At 42.4% G+C, this 21,563-nt stretch overlaps 2 protein-coding genes and 1 long non-coding RNA gene across 9 annotated transcripts in view; 2 read left to right on the forward strand and 1 right to left on the reverse strand.

Moving 5' to 3' along the window:
• The first annotated feature begins 108 nt into the window (after positions 1-108).
• On the forward strand, positions 109-4,502 carry LOC128805830 (uncharacterized). The gene is made up of 4 exons (XR_008436586.1): positions 109-196; positions 1,930-2,043; positions 3,185-3,239; positions 4,417-4,502. It is a non-coding gene; the product is annotated as an uncharacterized LOC128805830 (long non-coding RNA).
• Positions 1,769-17,854, reverse strand: ANKEF1 (ankyrin repeat and EF-hand domain containing 1). Of its 4 annotated transcripts, none has more exons than XM_053974779.1 (11): positions 17,716-17,854; positions 12,666-13,052; positions 12,029-12,228; positions 10,865-11,014; positions 10,268-10,391; positions 8,642-9,437; positions 6,828-6,845; positions 5,784-6,010; positions 4,403-4,569; positions 3,087-3,224; positions 1,769-2,030 (listed from the first exon to the last, which is right to left on the reverse strand). In XM_053974779.1, the coding sequence occupies exons 1-11, from the start codon at positions 17,783-17,785 to the stop codon at positions 1,905-1,907; spliced, it is 2,403 nt and encodes an 800-aa protein (XP_053830754.1). In that variant the 5' UTR covers positions 17,786-17,854; the 3' UTR covers positions 1,769-1,904. The 4 variants fall into 4 exon arrangements, with proteins under 4 accessions (XP_053830754.1, XP_053830757.1, XP_053830758.1 ...); XM_053974782.1 differs by lacking the exon at positions 17,716-17,854 and adding an exon at positions 16,898-16,984; XM_053974783.1 differs by lacking the exon at positions 17,716-17,854 and adding an exon at positions 16,898-16,974 and having other exon boundaries at positions 12,666-13,081.
• PAK5 (p21 (RAC1) activated kinase 5) overlaps positions 17,020-21,563 on the forward strand; it is a 163,005-nt gene continuing 158,461 nt past the window's right edge. Inside the window, exons 1-3 of one of the 4 annotated variants that reach the window (XM_053974787.1) lie at positions 17,491-17,505; positions 18,610-18,682; positions 18,882-18,942. Coding sequence is in view for 3 of the 4 variants with exons in the window: in XM_053974785.1 (XP_053830760.1) it covers positions 18,634-18,682 (49 nt within the window). In the remaining variant the exon portion in view is untranslated. Of the gene's footprint in view, positions 17,506-17,876; positions 17,985-18,609; positions 18,683-18,881; positions 18,943-21,563 lie in introns of those variants that run through there. The other 3 variants (XM_053974785.1, XM_053974786.1, XM_053974784.1) reach the window with 3 other exon arrangements.

Consider the following 21,563-nt stretch of genomic DNA (forward strand, 5'->3'; position numbering starts at 1 on the left):
CAGGACACGGCCTCCTTATTCCATCATCATTGTGATGCCACAATACAGGATGCTCAAAGCGGCCTCAGTACACAGGTCCTGGTTCTCCCCTCTTATGAGGGACTTTAACCACCGTGACAGCTGGAGAGGCAACACAGCAAAGTACAGACAGTCTAGGAGGTTCCTGGAAAGCTTTGATGATCCCTTCCTGAGACAGGTAGTGGAGGATTCCACAAGGAATGGTGTGCTGCTCAACCTTGTACTAAGAACCAGGAAAAGCCTCATTGGACATGTGAAGGCTGTGAACTAACCCTAGGTAATCTCCATGACAGATCTCTGCCAGAAACAGTTTTACCTTACAGTATAATTTCAGACTGCTGCTTGATTTTATTTTGATGGTTACTGTTCAGCAAATTGCCTCTGTGCTTTTCCTTCTTTCAGAGATGCAGTTTCATTTACGATTGTTCATGGGCTCCTTGCCCACGCTACCTTCTATGACTCAACTGCAGCTCTACTATTTTTGTTATTTACAGTCATCTGCAGCCAGCAGAAGTTTTATGCTGGCAGATAAAAATTACACACTGGTCATTCAGTGTGGTTTCACTCTAATTGCCCCTGAAGGATCTGTTAACAAGAACCTCAGTTACCCAGCCACAGAGGTGGGTCACAAGGTTAAACTGCCATCACAGACAGGCTCCCTTGTTTCTGGTGGAGTGATCAGTGTGGTCCAGACCTGCTGGAACGTTCTTCTCCAGGAGAAGTCAGGACAACCCTCAGAGGGTCATTAATGGTGAAAGCTTTGCAGCTCTCAGGAATACTCACAAGGAGCTGCTGAACCAGAAGTGGTTCAGAAGGAATGGGAAATGAATCAGTTGCTTCAATTGGTCCTTCAGGAGTTGATGGAGCAAGGTAAGTATCTTAGAAAGAAACTAGAAGCAAAAAATTTGGAACAATGAATGTGATGTCAATTTTGGATGCCTCCTCTGGCAAATTGGAAGCGCTTAGAAAAAAATTACTGGAGGATGAAGAGATACATATTCAGGTTAGACATTAGGAGGAATTTCTTCATGGAAAGGGTTAACATTGGAATGGGCTCCTCAGGGAGGTGGTGGAGTCACCATCCCTGGATGTGTTTAAGGAAAGACTTGATGTGGCACTCAGTACCATGGTCTGGGTGACACAGTGGTCAAAGGTTGGACTCGATGATCTCAGTGGCTTGGAACTCTGCAGTGCAGGTCTCCATCAGCACCCTCTATGAGACCCCTCCTTCATCTGAGAGATAACAACAGTCTGTGGGAGACATGGCAAATGGATTACAGATTATTATATCGAGATTATTATCCTTTCAAAAATCAGAAGGAAAACAATATGAGCCTGCTGGGGTGGAAGCAGTTTCAGGCCTCACATGCACTTTGGCAAATGAATGGGAGAACATGAAAGAAGTACACTAGGCACTGTGATAGTCCTGGCTGTAAATTCTGAACTCTCTGTTGCCTCTACAGACAACTCAGAACATTGCTGACTTAGCTAATTACTGAATGCCATCTTCATATCTATGTATTTAGAGTAGAAGGGTAATGTATCTTCCAGGAAGAAGTTTTGTGTTGGGGTGAAGAAAGACTTATAAAGCCACACCTTTACAAAAGATGTGTGTGTCACAACAGTGGCTATTCCATGAAGTATACTGAGGCAGCTCCAAGACTTAGAATCACATGAGGATAAATCTTTTTCCAGACTAAGCCCTAAACAGAAGATTGTGTGTAAGCAACATAATCTATAGAGGAAAAACTTGACATGATTTTCTTTTATGGTAACTGAGATATATTTACTGAGCACTGCACGATTCCTTCCTTGCAAATGAGTAGCCTTTTACATCTTTGTCTCCTCAAAACCTGTGCTGAAGTAGCTTTTTCCAGGTGCTGTGCTTATTTCTTAAATTTTCTATTGAAGAGGGTTGTAAAATCTTCCATGTGACCACAAAGAGCAGCGCGTTCACGGAGCAGTTCTCGCTTTTCTGCAAGCTGCATTGCTGTGGCATCAGGGCTCCATATCTACAAAATAGAGGTATGTGTGGTTAATTTGGATGGGCCTTTTGCAACAGAAGCACTAAGAAGATACTGTTAGTTAAAGAGAGCCATGTTCTAGCAGTCCTTTCCACTATGAGACATAGAAAAGAAGCAGTGTGGCCTCCCAGCAGAAGAGAGGTCAACAATTTGTGTGTGTATAAACAGAGCATTCTCTTGTTGTGACTTCCAATCTATATCATGCTATGGACTCTGATTACAGATAATGTGGGAAAGAAGATCTTAAGGTAATTATTTACAATTACTGACTCAGCCTCATGATCCTCAGAGTGGAAAATGGTAATTAGCTGTAGAGTCATCAGCTATGTAGTTTCAGTCCTCTGAGACCATTGTAGAAACTAGCATAAATCAGGGTTAGGGAGATGATAAACAAACTCTAAACACAACTGCTCAGCCAGCAGTGGTGTTATTTTCCTTTTTAAGGAGAAAAAAAAAAATTACCTCACTGTGATTATGTTGTTCTGTTTCTCAGTTATTTCTAAGCGTGTATTAATAAGACCTTGACAGAAAAGCTGTATTTCCACTATTCCAACTCTAGGTAGCAAATATTTAGTGTGCTGTGGTCCATCTAGTTCAGTAACTGTCACTGAAAAAAGTCATCATGTGATAACTAATCAACAGGGCAAGTTAGAAGTTGATGCCCATGCTATCCAAATAGACTCCTATCTTTTAAAAGCAGGAATATAAAAATACGTGTCATAAATGTAATTGCATTTCTATTTTACTGTGGCTGCACTTTAATCCAATTTTAAAATCTGATAAGAGCTTGATTTCCACAAATATTTGTCTCATATATATATATATATATATATATATATATATATATTTGTGTTATTATATAATATACCTCCATGAACTCTTTAACATACTCTTGTTTGGTGGCAACCTCTTCAGGCTGTGTCATGTCATCTCTAAGCTAGCTGAATGGTGGAAATGTCATTGGATTGTTCTGGGTTTTGATCTCAGCAAGGTCTACCCTTAAGTTACCATGGAACTGCACTCATGTTTTGCTGCTGTACGTACTTTTCTGGGTCTGAAGGAGATGTCATTTTTGTCTTCTCTCGTGGCCAAAGATTTCCAATAAGTAGAACTGTCCTTACGGGAACGCTTTGTCTTTTCAGGAACAGGTTCTTCCTCAGGTGGCTGAGATACATCTGGAGACTGAAGGGAAAGAAGGTACCAATTATACCAATACATCATGTTCAGAAGCAAGGCATGCATCCTGCATCTTCTGATACTCTGCTACACTATTTACTGGGAGAGTATTTTTCTTGATCTCTTCAGAATCTGTTTCTCTCAAAGTTGATTTTTTAAAATCAAGAATTGCAAGGGCCAACCTTTAGAAAGGTAAAAGACACCTCTCCTCCTTGGGCACTAAAACATTAACTCCTCTTTATGACTCCCAAGAGAGTCACCTTGTACCACTGGTGGTCCCATCCTCTTCCAAGTGAGGAATAAACAAGCATCCTCATGCCTCTGAAAGTCCTTTGCTGTCCCTGACATTCAAAACCTTTGTGCAAGGGGGATGCCAACATTTAGCTACTGGGACATATTTACTGCACTGCCCAGGGCAGCTGAAGGACACCTCCAGCCATGCAGATGCAATTGCATCTTCTCGCTAAATAGCATTCCAGATGTGACTAAAAGTACCACTGGTGAATCAGGAAGGTCTCATCCACAACAGGAGAACCTGGATGTGGTCACGGAGGCTGGTGTCAGCTTGGGAATAAGGGAATGCTGAGGTGCTCAAGACTCCCAGAGGGTGCAGGAAAAGCATTCAGAAATAAAACAGGCAAACATCAGTGTAGGATTTGAGAAACAGGACTCAGGTAAATAGTGAAAGAGGAAGCATATTGGACAAAATGGAAAATAGGAAGTTAGCAAGCCTGGTATTGTCTCAGGGAGTTCAACTAGGAGAATAAAAAACCTTTTAACCAGTTTGAAGGGTATTGCTCTTATCTTGTGAAAAAGGAGGTTCTCCCTGTAAGAAATTATGGTTACCAGTTGTTCAGAGTTTACCACAACAGACCTGGATGAGCATATACTTTAGGAGGAGGGAAAAAGAAAAGGAAATCTTTTTCTGTGTCCTGTCAGTGATGCAGGACATCATTCTGATGTGTGTCTGGGGAAGACATGAAATTTGTATAATTAGCAAGACAAATTTCAACCAATGAACAAGTTCTAATACTCACAAGAACAAGTACGGGCATCTGAAAATACTCACTTTAACAAAGTTGCCCAAGTTACAGCATTAGAGAGAAATGGGTGGCAAAGAAAGGAAAGAAAGAAGCTCCCTGCTAACTATTAGCAGATGAGTCCTTTGTTACCATCTCTCATACCTCTTTTTTCACAGGTTTCAGTGGCTCTGCTGGTTTTGGCTTCCCACCTTTTGCTGGCTTTGCTTCTTCTTTTTCTTGTTCTTCTTCCAAAATTTGCAGTTGATTTTCAAGCAGTTCAATTATTGTAGCATCTTCAAATACTTGGGCAAGATCAAGAATGCTCTTTCCTGTATTTAAAAAAATAAATATCTGTGTAAACAATGAAAATTAACTTTGGCACTGGTTTATTGCAGCTGGACAATCAACTGAATTTAATATGGCCAGTATTTTATTACCCATCCCATGTGCCAGCAGCATGCCTGACATTCATGTGAGGACCAGCAGTCATCAGCACTGCTTGCAGAAATAAGACCTGGCAAAAACAAGCTTTGAAATTAATTTTTGCAGGAATATTGCAGGAATTCTTGTATTGCTTGCTTTGTTCTTAATGTTCTGCCATTTGCAGCTTAATACACTGGTCCTGCAGGTTGTCATTTTGATCTCTGAGAGCTGAGAGCATTTAGCTCTAGGAGATGGTCTGCATTCCTGACCTTGTACTGTGCTGCCCATCTCCTTCTGCCTGTGCTTGCTCTGTGGCTGGCAAGGGAAAGCCCCCTGATGGAAATAAACAGCTTCAGTGCTTAATGAAGGAAAAAAAATCTGTTCTGGTTCTTATGAGACTCTGGCTGTAAAGTAGCTGTGAGATTGAACTGCTGTGTGAATCAGAACTCCACATGATATAAGAAATAAGGAATACACATCCCTTCTACAAGCAGGGTTTCACTACTAGGCATTTTGGCAAGGAAAGTCTCATTGTGTAACAATGTCGCTTCCTATGTTAGAGCAAGAGCTTGAAAGGTGATGCATGTGAACTTTTAAATTACTCTGGAGACAGTGGAAATAACACTGAAGGAGGGATCTGCTGTGAGGAGGTAACACTTCAGTACCGGCTCAGATTTGGTTTTCTGTTAATTATGTTCTTCTCAGGAGTTATATCTACATGTAGAGCAGCAAGGAAGTTTTTTTTAACCAGGGCTGCCTGTGCCTAAAAATAAATCACTTAAATGAGGGGCAGACTATACTCTGGGCCACAACTGAAATCTAATTTTCCCTCAAATAATAATAGATAGAATGTTTTCATTAAAGCCACTTATAACTCTGTATGTATCTTGTGAGGAGTAACAGTCTTCTGAATTGAGTAATTAATCATGATACTTCATTTTATAGATATGCAAAGCCCAAGAAAGCATTTTTTCAATAATGATTCCAGACTGGAGTAAACTAACTGAACCTGTTACCTTCATCCCAATGCTGACGGCAACGCTAAATGCAGAACAGTTCTCAAAGTGTTCCGGGTGTTTTTAATAAAGAAACAGCCTATTTTGGAGACATTGCTATTTACCATTGCTGTTTATAGCTTGGACATCAGCACCTGCAGTGATTAAGAAATAGACCATGTCCAGCCTGCAGGCCTCAATGGCTCTCATCAGCGGGGTGGCATCACCTATTGCAGGGGCATTCACGGCTGCTCCAGCCTTCACCAGCACCTCAGCAATATCCAGGTGTCCATTATAGCAGGCATGATGCAGAGGAGTCCACAGGAAGTTGTCTGTTGCATTTACATCAGCCCTGCACAGGGTAAGAGCAGTTGTGGCAGCTGAAGCTGTTGAGTATCTACACTAACAGCCCCAGCTCCAAGTGCAGTCAGCTGGAACTGCCCACTGCAATGGGCAGTTTATATATATTCAATATAATATAAGTATATATATTCAATATAAGTATATATATTCAATATAATATAAGTTTATAATATTCAATATAAATAGCTATCTTCATATTGCTATTCTGAACCCATTTGAGTCCCTGAACTTGTCATGGAATAGTAAGTGTGCCTGGGTGCTACACATGTTCCCCCCTAAGCCATGAGTTTTCTTCACATGGAGCTTTTCATGGGTACAAGAAAAAACCCAGTCATTCAAACACCTTAGTCCTCTAAAAGGCTGCTAGTGTTTGTGCTCCAGGTTCACTGAGAATGGCAGAAAGCAGATTAAGGAACTCAAAAAGTTCACTTCTGGGCCAAGAACAGGTGTTACACGACATGTGGCAACACTACAGAGCTCGCCTGCACGAGAGGGAAGTGTTCACCTTTCCTTTCACTGTTGCTGCCTTCTGCCTGTGTATCATTTCTCTGCATTGGCTTCTCCCTTCCACAAACGAGTTACAGAAGGTCTGCCTTGGGAATCTGAGCGTTGAAAAACTATTCAGCTACTGTGCTGCTGGGCTAGGATCTGTTTCTGCTCCCAAATTAAAACTGGGATGCTCTGGATAAAGGAAGGGCTAGTTCAGGGGAGATCCTTGCAATAGGCTGCCTTTGGATGAAACTGAGAGGAAAAGCATTATCAGCCCTAGAGGTCCTGAAGGGAGTTAGGGACACTGTCCCACTTACTTGGTGGACAAAAAGCTGCTGTCTTCCCAAAAGACAAGGAGGAAAGGAGAAAGAAGAAAAATTATGAAGGAAGCTGCTTCCAGGGATAGCTAGTCACTCTTCAGGTCAGGTGATTGTCTAAATAAAAGTACAGATTCATCTGTTCTTCTTTCCTTGTTTAAATTTTTAATCTTTTTCAGAATTCTATCTTTGATGAGTTCTTAGCACAGTAAATTCCCCCGACCTACCACGTTTATCTCTCCTATCTTTCAGTCACTAAGCTGTTATGGTTTATTTGTATGCAGTTTTCATTTGTTTTAATTCTCATTAAAATAAGCTCCTTCAGTTTTTTCACTTTCTCTCTCAACCCAACCTCCTTGCCTGCATTCACATTCTGTCTGCCCCTTAACCCTTCTTCCTAACTTCATCCTATCAGAAAGAAACCAATTAATGGGAACAGGGACAATGCAGCACTGATTTAAAAATTCCTCTGTATTTTCTGCCCATCAAGCACAGAATTTCCCATCAGACCAAATTTAATTTACTTCTAGTTCTTTCTGGAGGAAGACAGAAAGTAGATACCACCAATTTAATTTTAAACATAATAGATGTTAACCATTTATCTGGATAAATGTTTTGTTTTGTATTCAATATGGATTTGTGGTTCTGTACTGAAAAGGTTATAATGTAAAAGGTATTTGAATGCCTGTGCCAAATTGCAAGCCCATAATGCTGAGACATGCAAACCTAAATGCTACTGATAATTTTCCTCTCAATTTTCATTTCTGTCAATTGAAAAAATCTCAGAAGTGGTACTATTTTTTCAAGCTAAGTTACTGTGTTTCTAGGTCTTATTGTTAAATATTGTTGTGACTCCAGTGCTGTCTATGGAGGCTTGGTAAAAGGAGTAGAGATTAATCTAGTGGATTAATTTGGTAGCTCCTACATCTTTATCTTTGGAAAACCTGAATATACACGTTACCCAATTTTCCTTATGCTCTAGGAATGTCAGTGTAATTACCAGGGTGTGGAAAGGTCCGTGTGCTGTTTGTTTTTGCAGGAACCAGAGCAATGACTACAGCCCCTTTCCCTGACATATTAACATGAATTCTGTCTTTGTATAGTAGAGAGAGAACAGAGTTAACGTAAACATCTTTGAAAAATGTTCATTTAAGCATTTATGTGAAGGATTGTAGGACCACAGCAGTCTGACAATAAGAGATTATGCTATTACACAAGTATGACTGAATCTTTCTGAAATTGCTTTCATTTTTAAGCTGTCATTGAGATTTTTCACAAGTGTGTCTGCAGGCTACAGAATTGCTGGAGCACTTCTAAAATGAGGACCAGGCTAATTAGTAGCAGGGGCTTCTGATGTAAATCCCGCTGTTTCAGCCTGCCTCAGCTGCAGAGGAAAGTGAAGGTTTAAACCAGGCATGTGGAACAGGCAAGTCCAGGATCACCTCGATGATTTCAGGCAAGTCCTTCAAGTCAGATTTCCCCAAAATCATTTTCCAGTTTTGAGAGGTCACTTGTGAGGATGCACTACATAAGACACGGGTATGAACTCTGCTGCTGACCAAATGTCAACAGCCCAGACACCACAAATTTCAGTCCTGGTGAACTGGTCTCTTGGTTGCTTTCATTTCCATGCTACTGAAATGCAAAAAATAATAAACTTAACCCCTGTGACTTGAGATCCTAGGGAACTAACTTTAATATTAAATGTTACGTAAGCAAAAAACAAATCATAGCCTTTTGCATCCAAATATTTACTGGATATTTATGCTTTTGAAAGCCTTCCCAAAATAGCAATTAAATTGAAATTATCTTACCCCTTTTCCAGAAGAAACTCCACAAGAACTATATTGCCACTTGCACATGCAACCATCAAAGGTGTTTTGTAATATTTATCTTTTATGTCTACTGGCACGCCCTCGTCGAAGGCTTTCTGCAGAGACACAAAGTCTCCTTCTCTGACCAGGTAGTTGATATCCATGAGGGTTTTCCTTGGCTCCTCTACATACCAGGCACGGTCATCGAGCACAGGATGGGCGGATTGGAGGGCCTGTTTGAAACGCTGCTCTTCAGGAATGTTTGGGACAGCCTCAACCATGTAGGTAGGGAAGCCATCTTCCCTAAGCGAACGTTCACTCTTAGGGATTACACAAATTGGCACAGGAAGGCCTTTCTTGCCTTTTTTTCTCGGTGGTTTCTTCTTCTTCTTTGCTTTGGGCCCAAAGGATGATAGCAGAAAAGTTTTCTGCAAGTATTTTGAGCCTTTAAAAAAATCGTCAAGGCTGATCCTGTCAGTAGATACTTCATGCTTTTTAGCAAGAATTTCTATTTGTTCCTCATCCACAGTGCCCCAGCGCTTCCGAATGACTGACATAAAATAATTTCTGGATACCATCCCATCTCCTTCTTCATCAATCTCACACTCCTTGCGGATGGCATCCTCATGCTGCAAAGACCAGTCGTACACCTTCAGGTACCAGGCAAGGATCTCATCTGGTTTTTTAAAGGCCTTTTCAGCTTTGCGCAATACTGCTGCTGCTGCTTTAAACCCACCGCTCTTGGCAACCTCCCTTGGGGTCAGATGTGCCAGGTTTGACCATGTAGGATCACAGCCTAGAAATATGGACACAATCTGGCTAATAGTGCAGTGGAATTCATAATGATGTAATATAAGAAAGTTATAATACACAGGCAACTCATTGCCACAGGCCTACAATTTTATATAAATAGCAGTGGTAGGTGGAACCACATTATTGGTCCCAGGCTGGAAGGTCAGCCACATGTCCATATTTTTTTCCCAAAGGGAGAAGCATTGAGCAACCCATGGTCTATTTATTTATCCACTCATGAATATGCATAAAAAGAGAAAAGTTCAATGGACACTTTACATTTTACTTGAAGTGCTGAGCAAGGTTAAGAAGCAAACTAATATTAAAGTGTCACTTATTTCTGTACCCCAATTTGGCAATGGATCACTACTTTGATTCCAGTAACAGAATGTGGATTTTGCATGGTCCTCTTGAATCAAAGCTTGAAGTGCCATGATCATCTGATCAAGTCAGGACAGGATCACAGCTGCTTCAGGGCATGTTTCAATATCCATGGGCATGAATTTTTCCTCATAACTGCACAGAGATTTTTTTTAAGTGATCATCAAATCAAAAATTTTTCTATTTCAATTTTCTATTGGAAGTTTCAATACAATACATCTAAACCTGGAAGCACTTAATACTGTCCAACATTAAGTTATACAAACCCCTGGTGCTTTCTTTGAGAAATGTTTTTTCATCCACATAAGAGCCTCTGTTAGCCCCTTCTAAATGAGAATTTTGCCACAGGGTACCCAAGAGTCAAATCCTTCATAGTTACCCAATTGAAATCTTTCCTTTAGCACAGAAATAGAATACAGATAATAGTTGTGAAGTAATTTAGTTTTAATGTACCTCTTTGTCCTATATACCTGCAGCAATCTGTAAATCCTCCCTCTGCAGCATAATGAAGTGGTGTGTTACCATTCATAGCAATCAGTTTCAAGTCTGCACCATAACCTGAAATAATCGTCAGAATCTAGAAAAACAAACAGAGTCCCACCAAAAATCTTGTCTGTTCTTAACACATGGAAATGTGAGATTGATTTACAAATAAATGCAGTATCTTACATTCCCATTCTAATAATGAAGTTCTCTCCCATGTCCAGCTGATCAATGCACATATAACATTGATGTTTTCTCTAGTACTATGCTTATTTAACTGATGAAACAGAAACCTTGTGTAGTTATAGACACCAAGGAGAGTGAGTCTTCTTGCCAGCTCACTGTGAGCCCCCATCTGGCCTATATATCACTGTTGGAATCCCTTTGATACTTAAAAAGAATCTGCTTTTGATTACTGATCATTATGCTTTGATCAGCTGAGATAATGGACTCAAAAAAAACCCAAACGAAACACACTCCAAAAACCCAAAGCAAAACCCTGTAACAACAAAAAAAACACCCAGCTTTGGCTTTGCAGCAATGCTTTAACACCACAAATGTTAATACCTCAAAAAAGCCTTCTTTGGCTGCGAAATGTGCAGCACTGTGTCTTTCAAAATCGAACAGGTTCACATCGGCTCCCCTCCGAAGCAGATCCAGCACCACCTCGGCAGCACCTTCCCGTGCAGCTTCCATCACGGCCGTGCGCCCCGTGGCCTGCAGGGGAGCGAGAGAACAACCAGTTTGTTCCGTGTGCTAAGGCTGCAGCAGTGGGAGCTGGCTGTTCCAAGCTGGCATAAAACTGGAAGTCTCCTTTTAGCTGTTACTGGGAACAAACGACAAGCCTAATAGTTTCAAAGATATTTGCAGGTAAGCTTTCAGAATCTGCTCATAGTGCTGCTAAGAGAGAGCAGTCAGATCCCAGCAACTCAAGTACATTGAAGGCTCGAGTCCCTTGAATTATGCCCATGAAAATCAATTCCTTAGTTAAGGAATCCTGTATTCTGTGGGTATCTTCTCATGCATATTTACAACATCTAACACAAAATACCACCTCAGCTTATGAAAGCAGGAGCATAAGGAGCTCTGGCTGGAGGAATACTATGGGGAAGGCAAAGCAACCAGGGAATTTCACTATGGTTCTGTGAGGAAAAGTTCACACTCTAATACATTAATGTTGTCTTTTCCTAGATAATAATGGATGTTTGCTTTGGATAACTCTAAGGGAAAGCTTGAGCTTCTTGATTTTATCAACAGCACAGAGCTTCAGTCTTTCAGGTCTTTGTTAAATTAAGGAAGCAAACAAATAAATGATTAAGACATACAAAAGAGAAAAAAGTTTCTTATGCCTTGTTCCTGCCTTGATTGCTCATCTGATTTTCCCTAATGGACTTACCTTTTGGTGAATATTATTTCAACTCTGCAAATCTAAGGGCACATCATGGCAAATACAAATCAGCACTGCTCCACTGAAGTACAGTGAACTGCAGTTCCTAACAGCTGACTCAGTTACATCTAAGTTTGGGGAAATATTTGCACTCTAAACCTATAAAAATCAAAAAGAAGACTTAAATCTGTCTCCTCCAAAAAAAGGGTGGCACAGAAGCGGGGAAGGGGTATGGCCACCTAGTTAAGCAATTTTCACTGCTTTATTTTTTTAATGTGAGGATTTAAGGTCATGTACTCTGCTCTATATCCTGTATCAGTCCTTAGTTACAGAAATGCTCATACCGGATCTTTTGCATGGGGATCTGCTCCTTTGTCCAAGAAAATTAGGCACATTTCTTTAACCTCATGAGCTTGCTCACAGGCTTGTAGCAGCACAGACCTCCCAGTAGTGGTACAGTTGTTGACATCTGCACCATATTCCAAGGCAATTTGCAGGCAGTGGGAGTGGCGTCCTGTAGGTGAAAGGCAGTAAAACAAAATACCTGCAAAGGAAACCAGTGGGGATTAGGGTGCAAAAGGAAATTACCAGAAATGTTCTGAGGCTGTGAGCTTCACAGCTGACCAGTCAGCAACAGAGACCCCTTCAGTGATGGTGTATCCATGCAAAAAAGACTTCTACTTCAGAGACTTTACTTAAGGAGAAAACCAGAGCTCTGTATGCCACAGACCATGTGAGGAATGTGAGTCTCAATTGTAAGTTACCTCTCAGCTCTGTACTGGGGAGACTTATGATTTAAAGGCCTAGATTCTTCAGGGAGAATTATTTTCATTTTCATCAAAACTGTTATGGCCAACAGCTTCTGTTGGGCCATAAGGATAACCCTCAAGCACAGTTCCTCTCCACAGGTGGGACACATCACGTGCAGTAAGTGTGCCATGCAGTTAAGGGATTGCTTTATGGTACTTTCTTCTTACTCACCTTTCCCTTCATTATCCACAGCAGTCATGTCTGCATTAGCTTTTGCTAATAATTCCAAAATCACCTCATAGCCTAGCTCAGCTGCCTTCATGGCTGGAGTGCATCCCATGTTGTCGTGGACATTTGGATGAGCTCCATGTTCCAGCAGGAAGCGACACATTTCAATGTCATTTTTCATGGAGGCCACGTGAAAGGCACTATAGCCTTCCTTGGGCTCTGTGTAATTAATGAGATCTGGGAATCCTTTCTGGATCAGATTTTCTATTTGCTTCTTGTCTTTCTCATGAACACACTGAAGAAGTTTGTAGATCTGTAAGTTTAGAAGCCTTTTATCTACTGGTAGCATCCCAGGATAGGGAAGATTTTCTTCTTTCAAGGAAGTACTTTCTGCATGGACAAAAAAGAAAACATGCAATCTCACAGAGGAGATTATAATGACATGCCATTAAAAATCAGGAATCAGAACATATTCACAGCATGAAAATATCCACTTTACCTGGACAGAACACTAGGTTTTGAACTAATTTATCTTTTACTGTGGGCAGCACATATAGAGACTATATAAACCCAAGTGGGCACCTTACAAAATTTTTGTTTCTAGTCATCCAACTGTTCTGAAGAGGTCTCATTCAAAGAGAAAATTAAGTTAAGAAGCTGTAGGGTAACTGCTCTCCATTCAAGGAACTGTTATAATTTACAATTACTTGGAAGCCTAAGGGGAGGCTGTTCATCTGTTATTTTCAATGGGGGAAAAAATCACAAGACACCGTGTCCTCTGCACTTGCTGAAACATAAAATTGATACTAAAATTTATACTAACATCACCTCATCAGTGCTTGAGCACCTTCCCCTTTTTTTTTTTTTTTTTTTTTTCTTGGTATCTGATGTATGAACTTCCTGATGAACTTCCTGCTAGGCTATGTACATAAAAGAGTAAGTCAAATTTCTCTGCAACAAAACCCTTGGAGAAAAAAATACGCAGATAGCAGGGCACTGGTCTGGGAAAAGGTTCTTCCAGCTCATGCATCACAAGCTTCTTGAAAAAAATTCAGTGCAGGACTTTGCACTTGCCTCAATTCTGGATGTTTTTAGTTTTTTTTCTTTTAGGTTTTTTAGCCTCTTTTAGCTAGTCTCAGCACTCATGGCTGGAGGTCAGGAAGGGTCAGACATTGTAGGGACCATTTCTGAAGCTTTCCTAAGTGGATGGGAAGCTTCCTATCAGCTTCAGCAAGCCTTGGGTCAGCCCGTCCTCCAGAACTCTTACAGGACATGCAGCACAAAAAGATGAAGGAACATCTGTTAGAGAATACTTGGGGTTTGGTTTGTTTGGGTTTCTTACTTATTGCAGTATAGTGTATAAATGAGACCACTCAGCATCTGCCTGGCTACTGCTGGGTGCTTTGTGGATGTCTGTGAGAAGGGGAAATTGCAGAGAGAGATGCAGAAGGATGCACAACTCCAACAGACTTTGTGAGGCAAGACCTCCCATTCAGGGAAGGAAGCCTGAGAGAAAGCTGCAGGAAAAGTATAAAAAGATGACTGAAGGTGAATCATGTTGGGAATGCAGAGAGGTAATTCTTGTACCACAGGTACAACTTGCCAGTTGTAGTTTCTGTAGCTATTGTCTTTCATTTCTTTGGAAGTTCTGTGTCCAGCCTAGTTTTGGAACAGAGATTGGATCAATCTGTTGGCAGATTTCTGAGAACTGTCCCTCTTGTTTTCCCTGCCAGACAAGGCCCTCAGCTCCCTCCCTGTGCATCCAGCTATGCTGGCTGAAGGTGTTGTTATTAGAAGCTGCTCCCTTGCAGAAGTGTTTAAGTGAGTACTAAAATGCAAAGACTTTCTCTTTGCAATGAAACCTGGTCTGAATAGATCAGCTGCTCTCAGATGTTCTCCATTTAAACATGGCATTACTTAAATCCTTTTCTGTTTTGGTCTTACATAACCCTCATTCTGATAATAAACAAGTATATTCTTACATCAAACAATTAAATCTTTAGGTAGCAATAATTTAAATCTGTCACCTGTGGCTTGTTTGTTCTATCCCTACTATGTTGTGCTTCCTATGGCATTTTGTCCAGTGAAAGGGAATAAATGCAGAGATTTTTATCCCGCTGACAGGAGTTACACCTATAGCAACCCTGTAGTCCTAAAGCTTAGGGCTGAGAAATAAGGGTACTTCAGAGTAATGCCCTGCTAGAAGTGAACACTGGAGTCCCCACAGAGCCTGGCTTTTAGAGCCTGAAGCAATTTCTGAGCAAATCCTCAATACAGGAAGTTTTTTTTTCTGGCTACTGAGTACAGGGAAAAGTTGTGATGCAAACTCTGCATCACAGGGGCTGTGAGGAAGAGCAGCAGGAAGGTTCTGCAGGGAAGGTTCTTACAGTACTTACACCACTGAAATTCAGCAAAAGAAATGTTTTTAAAGATACTTAGATGGAACTGACAAGCTCAAATGTTCTCTTATGCTTTTGTTCCACTTCCCACCATCCTGCAGCAGTAAGGAACTTGGGTTTACTTCCAAAAAACTTTCTTCCTACTGTTATTCATGATTTGCACCTGGATTTTGCACAGCATTTTTCAGGAACTTATTTGGGATGAAAACTTGCTTTTTCTTCCCTTCTATCTCCCCCTGAAGCAGCAAACACCAAAGAAGTGACATTCTCCTTGGTCATAGGTTAGTAATGCCACAAAATGAGTAGAACTCATGAACTAGTAATGAGCAGAACTGCAGTAAAAACCTGTTAGTAACTAATCTTCAATGAACAAACATGAAGAAATGGATATAACATTCAATACATGTGGATTTGGATTTATTTCATGGATTATCTTGGAGACTCCTTGAGATATTTGCTCCCTATAACCTCTGCCCCACGCTGGACATGAGACTGATGGCACACCTTACACTTACTGCACACTTTCATTTTTGCTCACAGTGTAATGCACAATTTACTACCATTTTAGTCTTGATCAGATTTTTTCTGGTGCTTTTGAGCTGCTTATCACAGTATTATTTTAACATTTCACATGCAGCAATAAAATTATTTCCATGAGCAGAAGTGAAATTATTTTTATCGTAATAGTGAAGTCTGTTGTTATCACAATTCAGCCACCGAGTCCTTACCCAGTTTTAAGTCTTTGCTTCAAAGCATTAAGAACCAACAATTTACATGAAAACAACCATAACATTTTAACTGTTACAGTTATTATTTCTTTGCAGCATTTGTTGAAAGTGACTGGATCCAGTTTTATTAGAAGTTGCTAAAGTAGCAGCATCAAAGAAAGACAGGTGGGACAAGAAACTCTAGCCAGGGTCATGTAAAGTTATAAGCAAGGGAAAAAGGCTTCTAAAAAGAAAATTGCGGCATCTTGTCAGTTTTCATTAAGTAAACACTACCAACCCTGTGTACTTTGTAGATTTTTTTTATCACTTCACCTATAACAGATGGTTTAATGGAAAATGAGGGATTGTTAGTGTGGCTTTGAGACAACCATGCTCTCAGGAAGGCTTCATGAAGCCATAACCACAAATCCCAAGCCTGTAATGTGTGCTTAGCAATAATTTTATCTGTTGACAAACATCAACAGACTCACTACCTTCATTCTGCCGGCTTGTGTCACTGTTCTGATGGAGAGCATGAACTCATTTCAAATCCAGATTAAACCTTTTCTCAGTGAACCTGGCATTAAAAATACCATTTTAGTCGGATTCCTGTTTTCCCACTAAACTTTCCAAGCTGTGATGTAGGTAGATAGATAGAGAGGGAAGTTCTGGTGGCCAGTGATCTCATTCCCTGTCTCCCAGTCAAAGCCTGCTGCCTGACTGCTGCTGGAAGAACTTGTGACTCTGCCTTAAAAGTTTGCACCGTTTGTCTGTTTCAACATTTCCAGTTGAAAACATCCCTTTAATTATCACTATGCAGAAACCAGTAAACCAAATTTTCATGTGTTTTATCTTTAGTGGGAGAAAATAGCTGAGCACTTTCTAAATTTAATCCCTTTGCATGCTGGGCACAGAGATAAGCACAAGCCCTATATGTCAGTATAAAAGGAACCAATATGGTAACAGTGCTATGGTATATTTACAGCTTTATGTGAATAATTGCACTGGATTTTTGACTGTGACTAATGTTTAATAGGAGTGATGCAGCAAAATCTTCCTAAAACTGAATTCCAGTATCATGAATAGCCTATAATGCTGTGGTTTTTTGGTGTTAATTCTCCAGTAATGCCTTGCCTTGGGCTGAGGCACAGCTGAGCACAGTGATGGGCACTTAGGATTGAACTGAACCAGTTTCAATGTTGTGTGGAGATCTCAGCCCAGATCCAGTCCTCTGGGAAATGGGGCCCAGTCCTGAGTGCTGTAAAGGCAGTTCCAAGGTTATGGCTGGCTTAGATCAAAATATGTGCATCTTTTTGTCTTCAGCTTGCCTTGCAACTTCCAGTCACCTCAGTACCCATCAAAACTGGGATGTAATGGAGCCCAATTTGCCAGCACCTGGCAATCAGCTTTGTGAGCAACACCTATGGGGACAGGGGCTCGGGCAGAGGGGGGTGGCTCCTCAGTCAGGAGCCCAGCTGGGCTTCAGGGAAGCATCTGGAGTGCTGTGCAGTCGGGGATGAGGTGCTGCTGCGCCCAGGAACAAGGAACAGGGTGGCAGCCGGGATTGGTTTATTTTCCCTGGACTGCGACTCAGAGGAACGGGCGGCCTGTAGAGGATACTGGCTTTAACGGGAGAGAAACTGCTGGAACGGGAGGATGCTGGAAAGACGGTGATGACCCAAACAGGGTTTCCTGCTAAGGACGCGCTGGTCTGTCCGTGCAGACACCCAAACTGAGGTAAATGCCAGCGGCGAGAGGTGCGGGCCGTGAGGGGGGCGATGTGCGGCGCGTCCGTGTCCTGCGAGGCTGCGCTCAGCCCTCACGGCCCGCCGGCTCTGCCCGAGCCCCTGCGCAGCGCCGGGGAGGGCGGCCCGAGCCCCGCCGCCCTCTCGCCACCACGTCCGGTAGCGGCGGCGGCTTTGACCCTCGGCAGCCCGGGGCACTCACCTGAGGAGCAGGAGGACGCCGAGGGCTCGGGGGCCGCAGCCGGATCCCCGCCCGCCTCAGCGGCCGCCATCGCCGCCGTGGCCGTCTCCTTGGCAACGGCGTTGGGCCTGTGGGAGCCGTGAGGCGGCTCCGCTTCCCCTCGTCCGGCGGGGCCCCTCAGCCCCACCGCGTCCTCTCGGTCCCCTCAGCGCTGGCGGATCCCCTCAGTGCCACCGGGTCCCCTCAGCTCGGTACAGACCAGCGCCCCGCCGCCCTCCGAGCCGCCGGGGGTGAGGCGGGCACTCGGGAAGGACTTGGGTGTCGTGGGCTCTCTCTCCTTGTAGCTGACTTACCCGCCAAGCCTCCTTTTCCTCCCCCATGGGAAGCAGCAACGCTGTGTGGTTGTTTCAGCTCCAGAGTTTACTGGAGTTGCCACAAAAATGGAGTGGCAAGATTCGCATATCACCTAACTGCCCGGCCATTCCCCCAGGGTTTGTGTAGCACAATAATGTACATGAGCTTGGATGAAAATGTAATCGTTCACAGTCAGTTGGGCAGAGAAACCTGTATTAACAGGAGAAAAATGCCAGTGAATGGAAAAAAAAAAAAAAAAAAACCAACGCTCAGAGCTTGTCAAGTGAAGCCTAAGTCATTCTAAAAGGCAACAGCACTAACCCTGGGACTGCCCGAGCTCTGTATCTCCTTTCTGTCCATTTCCTTCAGTGCCGAATTCCCAAATGCCACAACCCAGCCCTCAGTGCTCCTGCCAGGCTCAGTAGTCACGTATGGGATAACTGCAGCAACACTGCAGTTCCTGGCCAAGCCTGGCTTTGAATTGTTTGCAAATCACCTCTTGCATTAGGAAATTTCTTTTTTTTAAAAAATTGCTTTGTGATGTGAAATCTCTTCTGCCAGGAAAGTAGTGACACAGCTGGATGCATGTCCAACAGCATGGAAGGGCGTTTGATGAAAGCCGTCGGACTGTGTGGTGAGTCACAAGAGAAAACATTGTTTTAGCATAAAGTTTCATTATTTACCCTGCAAGGAGTGCCATTTCTACAGCAGCTATTTGGCATTAGCACTCTGTGGTGCGAATTGGCTGGATTGGTAGTGATGCACTATCGTGCCTTGGTGTATTGCTTTCCTTTACGGAAAACATAGCATCCAGGCCCTTCTCTTTCTCCTAGGTTGCACTAAATGGTTGATGCAGACATGGCACAGTAGAAGATGTTTCCCAGCCTGTTCTGTGTAAGACTTTTACTTTTGCTGTTGCCACAAATAGGGAGACACATGTCTTGGCCAAAGGCCTGGGGTAAATCCTCCTTTTTCACTTTGTTGAGTAGTTAAATTCCCATTAGAAAAGTTAGCACATGCATTTTTAAATTTAGTCCAACATGGAAATAACTGAAGATCCTATCTGAAACATCTGCATGCCTTTTCTCTGGAAGTTGTGGAAACACTGTAACCAGACTATAACCAGTCTGGGTACTTGGTATTTCACCCCAAAAATGAATGTGCATGTAACTGCATGTGTATATGTTTAGATTTTTCTGCTTATTTTCTCATGGTGATCAGCTTTCCATGAGCTTTTTGAGAGTGATAATGAGGATTCATGATGGAAGAAGCAGCTCAGCATCATATTGGATGTTTCAAAGCAATGTGGCTTCAAGAGCAGAGGTGCTGCTCTGGTATTAGGGTATGGCAACATCTCCAAAATAAATAGGATTAAAATCCTCTTAGAGAAATTCAGAGTATTCCCTGTCTATAGAGATAAATAAAGCTCACCAGATAAAATTATTCCAAGGTCTGAAGCCTCAAGCTGCTGGGCTCTTTTTGGCTGACAGCTCGGTCTTGGAGGAGTGGCAAGCTACTGCACGAACGCAAGTGAGATGGTGCTGGTAAAAATGTAACTGAGTGCCCTAAGGAAGGAAAGGTGTGAACTGCCCTGAGCTTTGAGGATGCCCTGGAGCTCCCAGAGCCAAACCTGGGAGACATGGCAGAGCACAAATGTGGGCACAGTGTCCACGTGCTGTGCTAAGGCCCCAGATGTGCCACTGCCCGAGTCCTCACCTGAGGGCAGTGCTGCCCAGAGCTCTGATGTGCTGTGAGTTAGGGCAGCACTAACTTGAGGCTGCTCTGTCCAGGGTGCTGTAAGCAGCTTCACTCCCTTCCCACGTGGGACATTTCTCACAGCCAGGAAGGAGCTTCTGGGACAATCCAAGATGTTCTCCACTTCATGGTTCCCTGGATGAATGCAATCTGTGGAGCCCACAGCAGATAGGTTTTGCTCACTGTGTCTGATAATGAGATCACCACTAAATCATGTCCAAATCAAGATTATTCCAAAGAGCATTTATTATTGAGGAGCATATATTTCTGCCTTGTTTTATATACTCTTAAACATTAACCTCAATTGTTCCTGCAACATACATTCTTTCCCATGATAGGTAATGCTCCCATTACTGACATGCTCACTTTGCAGCTCCAAAATCATCTAATTACACATGAAAATGTTTCACTGCTGAATGGGTGCTTCCAAATACTTCAGATACAAAGGTTGTGAAGTTTTGTTTGGTGCTAGCAGAAGGTGCTAGGCTGAGAGCACTATGCAGTCCTGGAACATGTGGAACAATCCAGCTGCCATCTGCTGTTACACTTGCTGTCTCTGCATTGTGCTGGGTTTTCTCTATGGATGTCAAAGCCCAAGGATGCTACAGCTGTCCCACAGCTGACCTCTGGAGGGATTCTGTGCACCACAAGGACTCTCGGGCTGGATGGCCCTGGAGTCCTGTTGACATCAGGGGGAGCTGGGTTGGTGACAGCCTCACTTCAGCTGCAAGGTGTGCTTGAGGATTGCCTGGTTTTTACTTAAGCCTTTTTACTGTGGAAGTAATTATCACTGCTATTCATCCCTCTGGACTCTGATGCTACTGCAAAAAAAAATCTGCTGTGTGGTGCATTCTGCCCGAAATCTCCTTATTCAGACCTGCCAGCTTGGGAGAATGACACAAATTTACACATTTGGCTAATTCTGAAAGTCATCTTGGGAGCTGTGGTGGGGGCATACTGCCCTCTCCAGGAAGGGAAGTAGTTTTCTCCTTGAGACGGCCTTTGTTTCACACAGGAGCACAGCCTCCTCGGAACTGTGCTGGCAGGTACCACCCAGCTCCTCCTCCTGTATTTCCTGGGATCTGCTCTGTTTCTGGTTTTGATGCTGCTGTATGAAGCTGTTGGTATCACGCAGACCAATGTACAACTTACTAAACTGGTTTAGGTTTCTTCTCTCTTCTTTATACTCTTTGTACAATTGCTTCGTCAAAACCAGCACTGATTCTTTCTATCAATTAATATGCACTCTTAGTAATAGGCTTTTTCATCAAGGAGAAAATCCATGAAATAACTGTTAGGTCCCTGATACTGTGTCCTTGGAGAAGAGACTTGAGAGGAAATCTGAGTCTCTTTTGGTGTGGTTATTTTCAAGGGAAAAAAAAATTCCCAAATTGTCAGCAAGGCTTATAAAGACAAATAGTGACAAAAACTAAAGTGTTTTGCCAAGAAGTTCTCTGTTGAATGTAGCTCAGATGAATGCTACATAGAAAAACAGTCTCAGGAAAGTATCTACAGCACGTTAGCTGGGTTTTGGGAGAGGGGTGTTTCAGGTATAAGAGTAATGTCAATAGAAGTTTGGTTGTGGGGTTTTGTCGGGGTTTTGTTTGTTTGTTTGTTTGTTTTTTTCTTTTATCTTTGTCACCTAAATTTTTCCTAAAATTGTTTCTTTTTTGGATGGTGTAAATACAAACTTCTTGTATACCCCTGCACTTCAACTTGACTTGAGGTAAAGGTGATTTCAGAGTTACTGAGGGAAAGGG

This window comes from Vidua macroura, chromosome 3, assembly GCF_024509145.1.
Source record: "Vidua macroura isolate BioBank_ID:100142 chromosome 3, ASM2450914v1, whole genome shotgun sequence".
NCBI lineage: Eukaryota > Metazoa > Chordata > Aves > Passeriformes > Viduidae > Vidua > Vidua macroura.